At 50.6% G+C, this 14,498-nt stretch overlaps 1 protein-coding gene across 1 annotated transcript; it reads left to right on the top strand.

Moving 5' to 3' along the window:
* Nucleotides 1-2,108: 2,108 nt before the first annotated feature.
* On the top strand, nucleotides 2,109-13,837 carry SERPINA3 (serpin family A member 3). Its single transcript, XM_033191460.1, has 5 exons — nucleotides 2,109-2,227; nucleotides 4,158-4,808; nucleotides 8,942-9,215; nucleotides 12,006-12,156; nucleotides 13,393-13,837. The coding sequence occupies exons 1-5, from the start codon at nucleotides 2,161-2,163 to the stop codon at nucleotides 13,594-13,596; spliced, it is 1,347 nt and encodes a 448-aa protein (XP_033047351.1). The 5' UTR covers nucleotides 2,109-2,160; the 3' UTR covers nucleotides 13,597-13,837.
* Nucleotides 13,838-14,498: the final 661 nt, after the last annotated feature.

Here is a 14,498-nt window from a genome sequence, read left to right as displayed (position 1 = left end):
GGCTGGTGCCAGAGCTAGAACCTCCCCACTGGTCCAGTGGCCTCCAAAGCATGTCCTCTAGAGAGGCCTGTCACAGCCATCGTAGATGGGGACTGTGACCATGAGGAAGGGTTTTTTTTTTTTTTTTTTGAAACAGAGTCTCGCTGTGTCACCCAGGCTGGAGTGTAGTGGCATGATCTCAGCTCACTGCAACCTCTGCCTTCTGGGTTCAAGAAATTCTCCTGCCTCAGCCTCCAAGTAGCTGGGATTATATGCATGCGCCATGATGCCCGGCTAATTTTTTTTTTTTTTTGGTATTTTCAGTAAAGATGGAGTTTTGCCATGTTGGCCAAGCTGGTCACGGACTCCTGACCTCAGGTGGTCTGCTCCCCTCAGTCTCCGCTGGGATTACCAGCATGAGCCACCACTCCCGGCCAAGATTTATTATTATTTTTTTTGATGAGCCAAAGAAAGACCCCGGACTAGCTAAGAGAGAGGCCCAAGGATACCTGAAGGCCGGGGAGGAGGGACAACCACTTGTTCGGGTGAACCAATAGCAGAGGCTCAGCAGGGCAGAGGCCAAGGATGAGGACGCCCCCACAGAGAGAGCCTGAGGACAAGGGGTTCCTCACAACACCTGTGCTCCCTGAAAGCTCCCCTCCTCACCTCTCTCTAGGTGCCCTACTCTCTGGAGTTGGTGAAGGGGTGCCCAAAATGCAATTGATCTACAGAAAAATAGAGTCCTGTATTTTAAAAATTTATCTAGGTTTGTATATGGACATTCACATCACACAGACAGACACACACGCAGCCACACACACACACACACACACACACACACAGACACCAAAGAAAAGTGCCTTAGAAATACACCAAAAAGTGGCCGGGTGGGGTGGCTCATGCCTGTAATCCCAGCACTTTGGGAGGCTGAGGAGGGTGGATCACGAGGTCAGGAGTTTGAGACCAGCCTGACCAACATGGTGAAACCCCATCTCTACTAAAAATACAAAAATTAGCCAGTCGTGGTGGTGTGTGCCTGTAGTCCCAGCTACTCAGGAGGCTGAGACAGAAGAATTGCTTAAACCTGGGAGGCAGAGGTTACAGTGAGCTGAGATCACACCACTGTACTCCAGCCTGAGTGACACAGCAAGACTCCATCTCAAAATAAAAATAAAAAATAAAAAGAAAGGCCGGGCGCGGTGGCTCAAGCCTGTAATCCCAGCACTTTGGGAGGCCGAGACGGGCGGATCACGAGGTCAGGAGATCGAGACAATCCTGGCTAATATGGTGAAACCCCGTCTCCACTAAAAAATACAAAAAAACTAGCCGGGCGAGGTGGCGGCGCCTGTAGTCCGAGTTACTCGGGAGGCTGAGGCAGGAGAATGGTGTAAACCTGGGGGGCGGAGCTTGCAGTGAGCTGAGATCCGGCCACTGCACTCCAGCCTGGGCGACAGAGCGAGACTCCATCTCAAAAAAATAAATAAATAAATAAATAAATAAAATAAAATAAAAAGAAATAAAAAAAGAAATACACCAAAATGTTAGTTGGGGTCCTCTCCAGGTAGCAAAGTGCTGGGGGATATTTTCCAAAGTCCTTCTGAGTTTTTCCATGTTTTTTTTTTTTGTTTGTTTTTTTTTTTTGAGACGGAGTCTCGCTCTGTTGCCGGGACTGGAGGGCAGTGGGGCGATCTCGGCTTACTGCAAGCTCCGCCTCCCAGGTTCCCGCCATTCTCCCGCCTCAGCCTCCCGGGTAGCTGGGACTACAGGCGCCCACCACCGCGCCCGGCTAGTTTTTTTGTATTTTTAGTAGAGACGGGGTTTCACCGTGTTAGCCAGGAGGGTCTCGATCTCCTGACCTTGTGATCCACCCGCCTCGGCCTCCCAAAGTGCTGGGATTACAGGCTTGAGCCACCGCGCCCGGCCTTCCATGTTTTTTAATGAGTATTTAAAAAGCAGATAAAAACTAACATGACAAAGGATTTTTTGTGTGTTTGTTTGACGTTTTAAGGAAGAGATTAGAGCTATTCCCATAACCAGGTTATTTGAGTGGGTCCAACAAGCCAGTGTTACCAGAAATTATCATCTGGTCATTTCCAGTCTGAGAACAGAACACTTGGTTGTCCTGGCATTTCTCAAGCAGGGGGAGGAGTTCTCTGCAGGAATAAATAAGCCTCAGCATTCATGAAAATCCACCACTCCAGACAGACGGCTTTGGTATCCACCAGCTACATCCAGCTCCCTGAAGCAGGTAACCCAGGATGTTTTACATCCTGGGAGCGGAGGAATCTGTTTTTCCAGGAGAGTTTTAGGGGGCAGCCTGGAGAGTGTGAGGGGTGAGCCGAGGCCAGGAGGAGGTGTGCTCAGGTGTTAGGGGCCAGGGGACTGCTCTGGGCTGCCGCTGATTCCCCGTGCCTTTTTTAGAGGCATCCTCTGTGTCTGGGTTTTCACACCTGCAAAGGGCGGAGGTGCCCTGGGGCCTCTATGATCATTTCTGCCTTGATACTTACAGATTCTGGTTCGAGTCCGCTATGCATCTGGCCCTCAGGGAAGAGGTGCTGTCCTCTTGCCTGGAGCAGGGTGCAGCTCTCAGAACATGTGGCAGATGTGATTATTGCACTGGGTCCCTCTAAACAGAGGCCACAGGCCTCACGGTGATTTCAGGGTCTCCATGGGGCTGCCTTGGGGGCTCCACTTCCCCAGAAGGACCCCTGGCCAAGTCGACAGATGGGCTGTGTCTCTGTTCAGCAACAGAAAAGACAAACTGCTGGGAAACAGCCAGCCCTCCAACTTGCCCAAACAGAAAAGACAAGCCTTTGTCCCTGAAATAATTCTGGAGAAAAATATTGTCTGACATTTATCCAGAGAAATGGTTGCATCAGCCTGAGAGTAAACAGTTGAAGCAAACAAGCTACCTCTGTCCCTGGGCTTGGCCAAAGGCATTTCCACTGGCCTCCCCTCCTTCCCCTCTCTCTTGCCCTCTTCTTCTTCTCCTCCTCTCTCCACCTCTCTCCCCTCCCCTCCCTTCCACTCCCCTCTCTTCCCTGCTCTTCTCCCCAGCACCCAAGCCACTGCTTTTCTCTTCTGAATTCTAGGACTGAGTGGGTGGAGGCTGAAGGTGAATAATCTTGTTTGCTGCAGTCACCGGCTTGGAACTCAGCCCTTCCAGGGTATCTTGTGTAGTAGCTCATGGCTCTTCTCTGGCTTGTAGTTTCAGGCGTGGGGTAGTATGGGAGGTTGTGACTCCCGGTACATCTAGTATGAACCAGGTGCCTTCATTATTTATCTCACCTGAGCCATTTAACATGTTGTGCAGAGATGGAAGCAGGTTCAGAGAGGTTCAGTCACCTGCTTGCCACTACACAGCAATCAATGGCCAAAATAAAATGCTAGTCCAAGTCTGGGAGAATCCAAAGCCCTCTCTGCCTTCTCCCCACTAGGAGGCCCTTCCAGGCTTATGGTGCACACAGATGCCACGTGGCAACCTGGCAGGGACAGAAAAGAACATTTGCCTTTCTCTGGTTTTGATGCCGACCATTGTCAGGGCCATCTAGGCTCCAGACATTGTACCGGGGACGTTCATTTCCCTCTCTCAGTCAATTCTCACTACAACCCAGCATCACACCGTGGAGGCCTGCGAAGGCCACACCACATGTCATCTAGAGGCTGGGAGAGTCACTGTGGCCTCTGACTCTGTCTAGGGCTCCTTCATCCCTGGGTTGTACTTTGGTGGCAGTTGGGGGACTAGGGGAAGGGAGCCCCTGCTTTCTAATCCCCTAGGATGAGGTCCGCTCACCAAGCAGGAGAGGAGCAGGCAATCTGATTGGACTGAACCTCGGACCCCCCATCAGCTTCCAGACCGAGGTGCCAGGCAAACCTGGCTGCCCACTGGACTCCTTTACCTGTTTGCTGTATGGCCTTGGGCAAGCCCCCTCACCACTCTGTGGCCAATTTTTCCACTGGAAAAAAAAAATGGCAACAATTATGGCACTTACCTCAAAGGATGAAAGGAAGCACAGTGATGTGTGTCGGGGACCCCAGAGAGCGCCCACCTGAGAGAGGTTCCAAAGCTAGCAAGAGGCAGCAGAACAGGGACCAGGATGCAGGCCGGATGGGGGGCAGTGGGAGGTGGTCAGGGCTCCATCTGGCCCTCTGAGACTTAAAGAATCTTTGCTTTGCAGAGTTGAAAATGGAGAGAATGTTACCTCTCCTGGCTCTGGGGATCTTGGTGGCTGGGTTCTGCCCTGCTGTCCTCTGCCACCCTAACAGCCCACTTGACAAGGAGAATCTGACCCAGGAGGACCAAGACCGGGGAACACATGTGGGCCTCGGATTAACCTCCGCCAACGTGGACTTCGCTTTCAGCCTGTACAAGCAGTTGGTTCTGAAGAACCCTGGTAAGAATGTCATCTTCTCCCCGCTGAGCATCTCCACTGCCTTGGCCTTCCTGTCTCTGGGGGCCCGAAATACCACCCTGATGGAGATTCTCAGAGGCCTCAAGTTCAACCTCACGGAGACTTCTGAGGCAGAAATTCACCAGAGCTTCCAGCACCTCCTGCGCACCCTCAACCAGTCCAGCAACGAGCTGCAGCTGAGTATGGGAAATGCCATGTTCGTCGAAGAGCAGCTCAGTCTGCTGGACAGGTTCATAGAGGATGCCAAGAGGCTGTATGGCTCCGAAGCCTTTGCCACTGACTTTCAGGACTCAGCTGTGGCTAAGAAGCTCATCAACGACTACGTGAAGAACAGAACCAGGGGGAAAATCACAGATCTGATCAAGGACCTTGACTCGCAGACAGTGATGGTCCTGGTGAATTACATCTTCTTTAAAGGTGAGTGCCTGGCTTGGGGTTCAGAAGAGGTGGATGTTTAGTTTCGAGCCTCAGGACTATTTCTGTCCTGACTCAACAACAGTGTTATTAGGCAAACTACTGTAGAGGAGAGTGCCCACGACGTGGGGGCAGCATGGGCACCAAGGCCCCGCCCTGCCCATAGGCATCGCCGTCTCCTGTGGGGTTTTTCCAAATTACGGTTTGTCCTTCCAAGACATAACTCAGTGGGGCCCATCAGCCCTTGGTCTGAGTCAGTGTGGTGCTTTCCACTCTGATTTATACTTGTCTGGCAAACAGAAAGAAGGAGCTCTCCTTTCAAATCACTCCAGGGCGCGCAGGAGCTACAGCTCCCTCCTTGCAGGGGCGCCGCTAGACTGGGCCAGGAAGCCCCTCTGTCTGGATGCACCTGGGGCTTCTACCCTGCACATGTGGGAGGAGATGGTCCAGCCAGGGACCTTGGTGTCTGGAGGCAGCCAGGTGGGGCTAGGGCCAGCTTCACAGGGGAAGATAATCCTCAAGGAGCCTGGCCACTTCCAAGATTCTACGATTCTGCTCTGCTATCATCTTTAACTATTTTTAAAAATGTGTCATTGACACATAACAAATGAGGGCAGAAATGGCATTGTTCCCATCTGGGGAAGAGCCTCAAGGATGGGCGGTATCCAAGACATGGCCCTTTGCCAGATTCTAACTGGTCCGGAGCCCAATCCCACTGATAGAAACTCAACCAATGCAAATCTCAACCTAAAAGCTCCGAAGGGGCAGAGTGCAAGCAGGTAGCTTCTGTCTCCTGGAACCCGCAGTCCAGATGGGGACAAAAAAAAAGAGATAGGGACTCAAAGAGTGATCACTGAGCCAGAGGGTGGAAAGGTGCTTAGGAGACATGAGCTGCTTGGAGGCAGAGTCCTGCTTGGGGGCTGTTGGTTGATTCCTGGGCAAGCCGCTTCATCTCCCGGGCCTGGGTTTTCATCTGTAAATGAATGTGTGGATCCAGATCTCCCTCTAAGACTACTCCATGCCTCACATGACATTTGTTCTTTGAGTTTCCTGTGTTCTCCCCTCCTACCACCTAGCCCTGTGCTAGGACTCTCCCCTCCAGGACACAGTAGCCAGCCCAGCTTTCCCTCCCCACCTGCCTCTACCAATGGGAAACAGGCAGGTGGTAAACAGGTGGGCAGTGGAGCTGGCCCCATGTCTCCAACCTCCCCTGGAAGCTCCCACTCCTCTCATTGTTCAGTGCTCTGGTCCTCCTGGAGTGGAGACCTGCAGGGCCCCTCCCCTTCCTCTGTTGACCTCTAGTCACTCTCCAGGTGCCAGTTTGGCTCCCTGCCTCAGCCTGGTTTACATACAGTGTATGTGATGAGGCTTGGTCACTGCTGGAGCCGCCCTGTAGAAGGTGGAGGGGGCTGAGCATGCATGAGCTTCAGGCTGAGACAGTCCCAGCTCAGAACCCTGGAGCGCTTGTTCCCTCCCTTTCTGCTCTTCCTCTTCCACTGCACCCGCTAGACCCGCGAGCATGCGAGGATTGACTCACCCAATGATGCTAGAACTATGTATTCAGCTGAAAGTAAGAGAGAGGGGGCATTCAACCAGGGGCAGAAGATGGGAATTCAAGAAAGGAAGGTTTCCACTAGAAAACTGTTTTCTTCTTTTCTCTTAAATCCAGATAGAAAAAGAAGGGAAGGCCATTACAGAAGAGATAAGTCAAGTCAAGCAGAGATCGGATACTAAAGACACTAGTCTAACCAGACATTCGGGCCCTCAGTTGAATAGTTGAGGATGTCAGAAGATGTTAAGGAGGCAGAATCAGAAAACTTGGTGACTGGCAGACAGAAATGGGGGGAGATGGGGCCAGATGTGAGAAGATTTAAAGGCTTGTAGAGCCTGGATGGTGATCTCATCCAGCAAACCTATCCCTCTCCCCATTCCGGCATACAAGGCAGCAGTCGGGGTCCCCACAGCAGCCTGTCTTCCTGGCAGGGACCCATGCTGGAGATCTGGCCAGCTGAAAGGCCCCAGAGGAACTCGGTGCCCTGGGTAATATGAGAAGGTGCTCCATGGTACTGCCCTCACATGGAGGCCACAGAAGCACCTGAATGGCTGCTGCAATTCGTGACGGGGACACCTGTTCAACTGAAATATCTCCTACCCTGAGATGGGTCCTTGCTCCGAGGGGTCTTTACAATTAGATTTGTCCCCAGTCATTCCATGTTGGGAGGTTGCAGGGACCAGAGAAGCTGAGAAGGTCTTTGGGGAGGGGGAAGGAAAGATGGACTGTTATTTTGGTCCTAAAAGTCCAAAGGTGGGGAAGTGTCAAGAAGGAAGATGAGGGCTCAAGAGAATGTAAGGCCACCAAGAAGCTGGCTCTCATTACAATTATGGAAAGGAAAACCAAAATAAAGAAAGAAAGGGAAGAAGCTCCCATTTATTGAGCACCTACTCTCACCAGCCATACACATGCAATACCTCATTTAATCCTTGCAGCAGCTCTGAAAGGTGGATGGTGGTGTTGCCATTTGTTAGGTAGGAGACATGAAGTCCAGAAAAGCAAATAATTAAACATTCAAAATTGGCCTGGGCCCATTTGAAAATTCCTTTTTCTGCCTCATTTTAGCCCTTAATGTAAAGCCATTTGTGACTTTATCAGCTTTTACCAAGCACCTCCCAAAACCAAGAATGGAGGTGACAGATTGTGGAGCCCACAACCTAGAGAAAGAATTGACAATTTTTTTCTGTAAAGGACATAGTAGTAAGTATTGGGCTGTGTGGTCCACATGAGGTCCCTTTTGCAGATTCTTCTTTTCATCTTCCTCCTCTGCTTCTTCTTCATCTTCTCTTTCCTCTTCATTTTTTTCACAACCTTTGAAAAATATAAGCACCATTCTTAGCTTTAGGTACACACAGAAATAAGCCGAGGCTGTATTGGCTTACAGGCTATAGTTTCCTGACCCCTGTTCTAAAGGAGGAAAATAATTGTACCCAACTAAATTCATGCAAATCATGGGCCTATGTCGTAATTCCCAAAGAACGAGTTTCATGGAATTTTCAACATTTTAAATATTTTACTCCATTCTTCTCTTGCTTGCATAGTTTCTGATGAGAAGTCTGCTGTCATTTTCATCCTTATTCCTTTTTACATAAGGTGGAGTTTTCCTCCCTCTGCCCCTACCTCTACCTCTTTCAAGATTTTCTCTTTCTCTTTACTGTGGTAAATAGGCCTTTAGTGAGAGGAATTATGTCAGTCTAGCTAGGAGTCAGACTGCATTTCATGTTTGTGATAGCTAAAGGTGCCAGAGGCAGTTTCATGGAATTTTACCTTTGCAACACTGAAAACCTAGGCAGCCTCAGAGTCAGAATACCCACAATTGAATTCTCGGCCAGACAGACACCAAATCCAGGGCAAGTCTTAGCTGGATATTCATGGTTTGTAGAGGTGGACATGAGCTACATATGAGCTGAGGACCATAGCCAGTTCATGGCTTTTGTGATGTCCAAAACCCCCACCCCCTAAGATGTCACAAGTGTCCCTAGGCTTTTATTTCCATGGTCTCTCCTGGCTCTGAGTTCTATCTTCCACTAAGATTCTCCCTGTTCCTCCCCTCATTCACCCTGATCGGCATCTCTTCTGTCTGCCCTCATCAACTCACATACAGAACCCAGTCTCTTTCCTCCTATTTCCCCCCAAAGCCCTCCCACAAACCACTGTTATATGTTCACATCCCTGTAATGCCAGTGAGTAACAATTGCTAATGAAACATTTTTCCTTTTAAGGAACCAAAACTGTCCCATTTCTCCTCAAGCACCAGCCTCCCAAGTGTTGTCATGCCTCTTTCCCTCATTTTCCCTAAACCTTCTCTCTCTCTCTCTCTCTTGCACATCTTATTACCAGATTTCTATTGATTTCTCATTTAGCACAAGAAACTAGGTCTTTCTTTCATGGCTCTTTTCCCAATCCAAGCCTGCTGGGCTCTCCCTCACCCCCAATAACTTTTACTATTGCCAAACTACTTCTCTAAGCCAAAGCAGGGTCACTTCTGTGAGGGACTCTGGGCACTTCCACTGCTAGGGAAGCAGAGTCAAGGCAGGGTGACCCTTGCACTCATACATCTCTCAACTGCTTGCTCCACCTTCAGCCAAATGGAAGATGCCCTTTGACCCCCATGATACTCATGAGTCAAGGTTCTACTGGAGCAAGAGAAGGTGGGTAAAGGTGCCCATGATGAGTTTGCAGCACGTGACTACACCTTACTTCCGGGACGAGGAGCTGTCCTGCACCGTAGTGGAGCTGAAGTACACAGGCAATGCTAGCGCACTCTTCATCCTCCCTGATCAAGACAAGATGGAGGAAGTGGAAGCCATGCTGCTCCCAGAGACCCTGAAGCGGTGGAAAGACTCGCTGGAGTTCAGGTGATTCTTCCTGGCCCTCCAAGACCCCACATCTCACCAAGTCAAGGTCTCACCAATGACCAGGGACAAGGGCATAGTGGTGGGAGAACTCGTACAGGGGCAGGTGAAATTTACACTTACTTTGCCCTGTGCTGCCTGGGTGGCTTTGGGCTTGATTTTTTCTTCTTCTTCTTTAAGATGATGACATCAGACAGGACAAGGGGCTGAGGCTTCCTCTGACTCCAGTATGTTCTAAGTCATGAGAAATCTTTTGCACAGTCCCAAACACTCATGCATGGTCTCTCCTGGTCTCAATCTCTTGAAGGGAGAGAGAAACAGAAGGAATTGTGATCAGTTGAGGGCTGTGGTGAGATGGACACTGAGAATCATCTCTGCACTGGTGGACCACTATATTTATTCATTTGCTCAGCATTTGCTGCATGATTAACTGAGCACCTACCATGTGTCAGACACTAATTTGCACCCTGAGGGTAAATCAGTAAATAAAACACAAGATTCCCTGCCCTCTTGGAACTTACTTTGTGATAGGAGAGGAGAGAGGCAATAAATAAATATAACAAATAAGTTACGTGATATGTTAGAAGGCGAGAAATTGAGTAGGGGGATAGAAACTCAGTAGAGGAGGATGAAAGGATCAGGAAAACTGGAACTTGTGTTAGCTTGTGATTTTAAATAGAGTGGCCATTAGGTGATGTCTGAGCATCCATATAACAGAGGGGAGGGGTGGAGTTGTGTTGGTATATCAAGAAAAAGCATTCCTGGCAGAGGGAACAGTCAGTGCAAAGCCTCTGAGGTGGAAGTGAACTTGATACGTTCAAGGAAGAGCGAGGCCAGAGTGGCTGGAGCAAAGCGAGTGAGAAGAGAGTTGAGAGAGGTCAGGAATCCCCAAAGGGGTGGAGCAGCTTATGTAGGGCCACGTAGACCCCTAGAAAACCTTGTCCTTCCTCCTCTCTGTGAAATGGAGAGCCATCAGGAGGTTTGGAGGAGTGCGACGATCCGAGTGTTGTTTTAAAATACTAATCCTGGCTGCTAAGAGGAGAATAACTATAGAACAGGCGTGGAGTCGTTGACACCTGCAGGAACCAGGTACAGACACGAGGTGGGAACCCACTGTGGCTGGGACCCAGGAGGGAGCCATGCATGTGAGAAGTGGTTACATTCCAGATAAATCTGAGGGTAGAAGAACAGGCTGGGCACATGGAATTGAGCTGACCGATTTCATGGGGACACAGTGAGGTGGCGCAGTAGTTCTGGGCCTAGACCCTGCAGTGGGCCCAGGGAGTGCATGTGGGCAACTGTGCAGGGTAGGGAGGGAGAAGCACCAGCCTTGGGTTCAGACCATGGTGGGTGGTGTGACCTGGAGCAGGTCATTGCTCTTCTCTGGAGCTCAGCTCTCTCCTGAATAGAGAGAAGTGTCCCTTCCCCACCACCCCTGTTTTCACTGGGTGATTATGAGAACCCAGTGAGGTGCTGTATGGGAAGCCATAATAAACCACCAAGGGCGAGGAAGCTGCTTCAACACAAACTGAGGCTGCAGCCCCTGCCCCAACCACTGTCCAGAGGGCTGGAAACCTCTCGGGATTGCCTGACCCTTAGCCCCTCCTCACTCTAGATCCCAGGAGACCCCATAACACGGGAGTCCTACCCAACCCATCCATTTACTCCCAGACTCCTTCCTCCTTTAGCACCAAATAGCCACCAGGGAGCAGGGCTCAGCAAATAGTTTTGAATGGCAAGAATTCTCCAAACACTTTAGATTTACGAAATGCTTAGATTTACAAAATGCTGTGGTCCACACACTCCTGGCCCACAGAGAATGCTCAATAGATACTGGCTGCATGAAGGATGGAATGAAGGGACAAACATATGAATGAATGAATAAAAATAGAAATAGGGCACCTTCCTCCTTCATGGGACTCAGAGTCTAATGGAAGACACAGCCTCCTGTGTGATTGTAAGACCAGGCAGACAGTGACAGGCGTCTTAAGAGGGCTATAAGCTAAGGGAGGGGGAGCTCACAGATGGGAGGTGTGACTTGGGCCTCTAACAGCTTGCTGCCTGCTCTATGCCAGTCCACACCTGGCTTGAGGGACAGTGCCCACCGGCAAGGCAAGATGGGAACCTCCAGTTGATTGTTTCAGGATCCCCAAAGCTCTTCCAATACAATCAGACTCCTCAGAGGCCCCCAGGCCCTTTTTGACCTGCCTCTGGCTCCTGGCCCACCTCATCCCTCACTACCCCGCTCCCTCAGACAGTGAGGTCACCCACCACCCTGTGGAGCAACTCCTGCTCCCACCTCCTTCCAGGTTCTTCCACCTGCCTCCTGCCCACCTCTTCACCTAGCTAGCTCCTTTCCCACCTTTGGGACTCAGCCTCAATGCCACCTCCTACAGGAAGCCTTCCTGGTGCTCCCGTGAAGCAAACTGCCATGCAGCCAGTGCAGCTGACCTGGTCCAGGCTCTCAACACAATCAGGAGTCCCTGCTGGTGTGAAGGTGCTTTGACCGCATTGCAAACTGCAGGGAAAGGGCAACACCAGGCTCGAGCAGGGCCACAACTCCAGACTTGGTGCACTGCCTGGAGCCTTTCACACTTGCAGATCTGAATGAATAATTAGTGAACAAGAAGAGTAAAGACAGGGGTTAAGAAATTGAGGAACAGATTATTTATTTCTAGTCAGAAGGGGGTGACTGTAGACGAAACCAGGGAAGACCATGCTGCAAGATGGGAGGCAGGTAGGCACTGGTCAGCAGAGAGGTTCAGATACTTTTTTTTTTTTCTCATATTCTAGACATATAGATGAGCTCTACCTGCCAAAGTTTTCCATCTCGGGGGACTATAACCTGGAAGACATACTTCTCCAGCTGGGCATTGAGGAAGTTTTCACCAGCAAGGCTGACTTGTCAGGGATCACAGGGGCCAGGAACCTAGCAGTCTCTCAGGTGAGTCTTTAGACTTGGGTCAATTCATCCTTTGTATCCGAACTTGAATGGTGAAGGCCAAATGGACTTTTGGGTACTCTTGAACTTGGGTTAATGCAAGTGCATTTCTCATTATACACTCACCCTGCTTGGAACACCCCCAAGCCAAGAAGAGCTAAGTGATAGCCCAGCTCCTGTTGCTGTGTTAGGGGCTGGTCCTCTACAACAAAATGTCACCCAGGCTTGGAATCAGAAAGCCATGGACACCATTCCACACGACACCATTTACTACCCATGGAGGCAAACAATTGAAGTCCTCCACCCCCAGCTTTTCATGTGTAAAATGGTAGTGATAGTTCTTGGCCAGTATCCAGTGCCTGGATACTTACTGTGGAAGCCACAATAAACCACCAAGGGCAAGGGAGTTGCTTCAACACTAACCTGAGGCTGCAGCCCCTGCCCCAACCACTGTCCAGAGGGCCAGACGCCTCTTGGGATTGTCTGGGCAGATAATGCCAATAGGTAATAACAATGACTGTCTAGCAATTGTGATGAAAATAAGCTCAGAGTATGAGAGAAGATGACTTGGGACACTCAGCCTGTGTTACTCAAAGCAGAGGTGCCAAGGCAGGGTGGCCGTGCAGCCCTTTGCTCTTGTCTGCCCTCTGTGCTCACACAGCACTGGATTGAGGGCTGTACTCCACCTTTCAAACAGCAAAGTAACAGAACGGTGTGTGTAGAGGAGCAGACCCGTATGGTTCAGGAATTCAAGGCCATGAAAAGTACTTGAAAACCCCAAAGATGTTTAAGCTAGAGCAGGAGAGATTCTGAAAGCCATGCTGGCCTGGCCGAGGAGGTTTCTGCAGCAGCTTCTTGTGGTCAAGAGCTGCCAGGATGTTGCTTGGAAGAAAAATACTTTACATTGCTCTTGCTCTTCCTCCCAACAGTAGTGGCTGTTTTGGGGGCAACAGACTCTCAACTCGGACAGAAAGGGATGCATATGAGTTGCTCCATCCTTTACCTCGATGGCTCTGGGCAAATCACACACAGCATCTGGGTCTCCATTTGCATATCTAGGCATCAGTACTGTGCGAAACTAGTTGGCAGGGGAGTTGAGAGGAGCAAACATTTAACAGTGCAAAGACAGGCCAGTGCTAGGTGCTCAATGCACATTAGTCCCCTTAGCGGCACACAGGCAGGTTGCTGACTTCCTGCCCATCTGTGTCTCCCGTGAGTAATGTTCTGCTCTCCCCACAGGTGGTCCACAAGGCTGTGCTTGATGTGTCTGAGGAGGGCACAGAAGCATCTGCTGCCACAGGAGTCAAAATCACCCTCCTTTCTGCATTCGTGGACCCAACAATCACTGTGCGTTTCAACAGGCCCTTCCTGATGATCATCGTCCCTATGGACACCCAGAACATCTTCTTTATGAGCAAAGTCACCAATCCCAAGCAAGCCTAGAGCTTGCCATCAAGCAGTGGGGCTCTCAGTAAGGAGCTTGGAATGGAAGCTGGATGCTTGGGTCTCTGGGTACAGCCTGACCCCTGTGCACCGAGTGGCCAGGGCATGTCTGGCCCTGTCTGCTCATCCTTGGAAGGTGACAGCAACTGCCTGTTTAGCTCCCACATGCATAGGGGCCCATGGACTCTTCACTCTGGAGGGTCCTGGGTCTCCTGAGAGCAATAAACAGTTTCCTTGGACACGTTGCTTGTGCCTTTCCATGCTGACTGCCAGACTCTGTACCTCTGAGGCTACTTGTGCCCCAAAGCCAAGCCCCCTGACCTCCCATGCAGGCTCAGCTCCACCCCAGAATCTGGGCTCCTTCTGCCTTCAGCTGCAGCAGCCTGCCCAGGACCACTTAAGCTTGTAACTGAGCTCACCCAGACCTCAGGCCCAGGGCTGGGAGGGGAACCTGCTGCTCTAAGGCTAATTCCTGCCTCCCGGGCTTCTGGGTGCCCACTTTCAGTTTCCCTCTTTCCACCCCCAGGGCCTAGGCTCCACCTGGCTGTTTCAAGAGCTCCTAGCCCTGACCACATCTAGCACAGCCCCCGGACCCCTCGCTCCTGCAGCTGGGCAGAGCTTTATCATGGGATGTCCTTCTTCTGCCCTTTAGCACCCCTAATTTGGGGGAAGCAGCTACTTTCTGGGTTTCCAGACTGAGCCCCTCAACTGCCTCACCAGTTCCTAGCCCTGGCTGTGTGAATGATCTCCCTCAACAACCAGAGTGCAGAGCTGAGGACAAATGAACCACCAGCGCACAACCGCAATAAAAGCAATCATGTAGTCAGGCATTTAACCGAGGCTCTCAGGCACCTTGCAATCTCTATCACAAAGTCTATAATGATAATGTTGACAGCAGCTGA

The sequence above is a fragment of the Trachypithecus francoisi genome, unplaced genomic scaffold (genome assembly GCF_009764315.1).
Source record: "Trachypithecus francoisi isolate TF-2019V2 unplaced genomic scaffold, Tfra_2.0 Lachesis_group3, whole genome shotgun sequence".
NCBI lineage: Eukaryota > Metazoa > Chordata > Mammalia > Primates > Cercopithecidae > Trachypithecus > Trachypithecus francoisi.
This window is presented reverse-complemented; position numbering and strand designations above follow the sequence as displayed.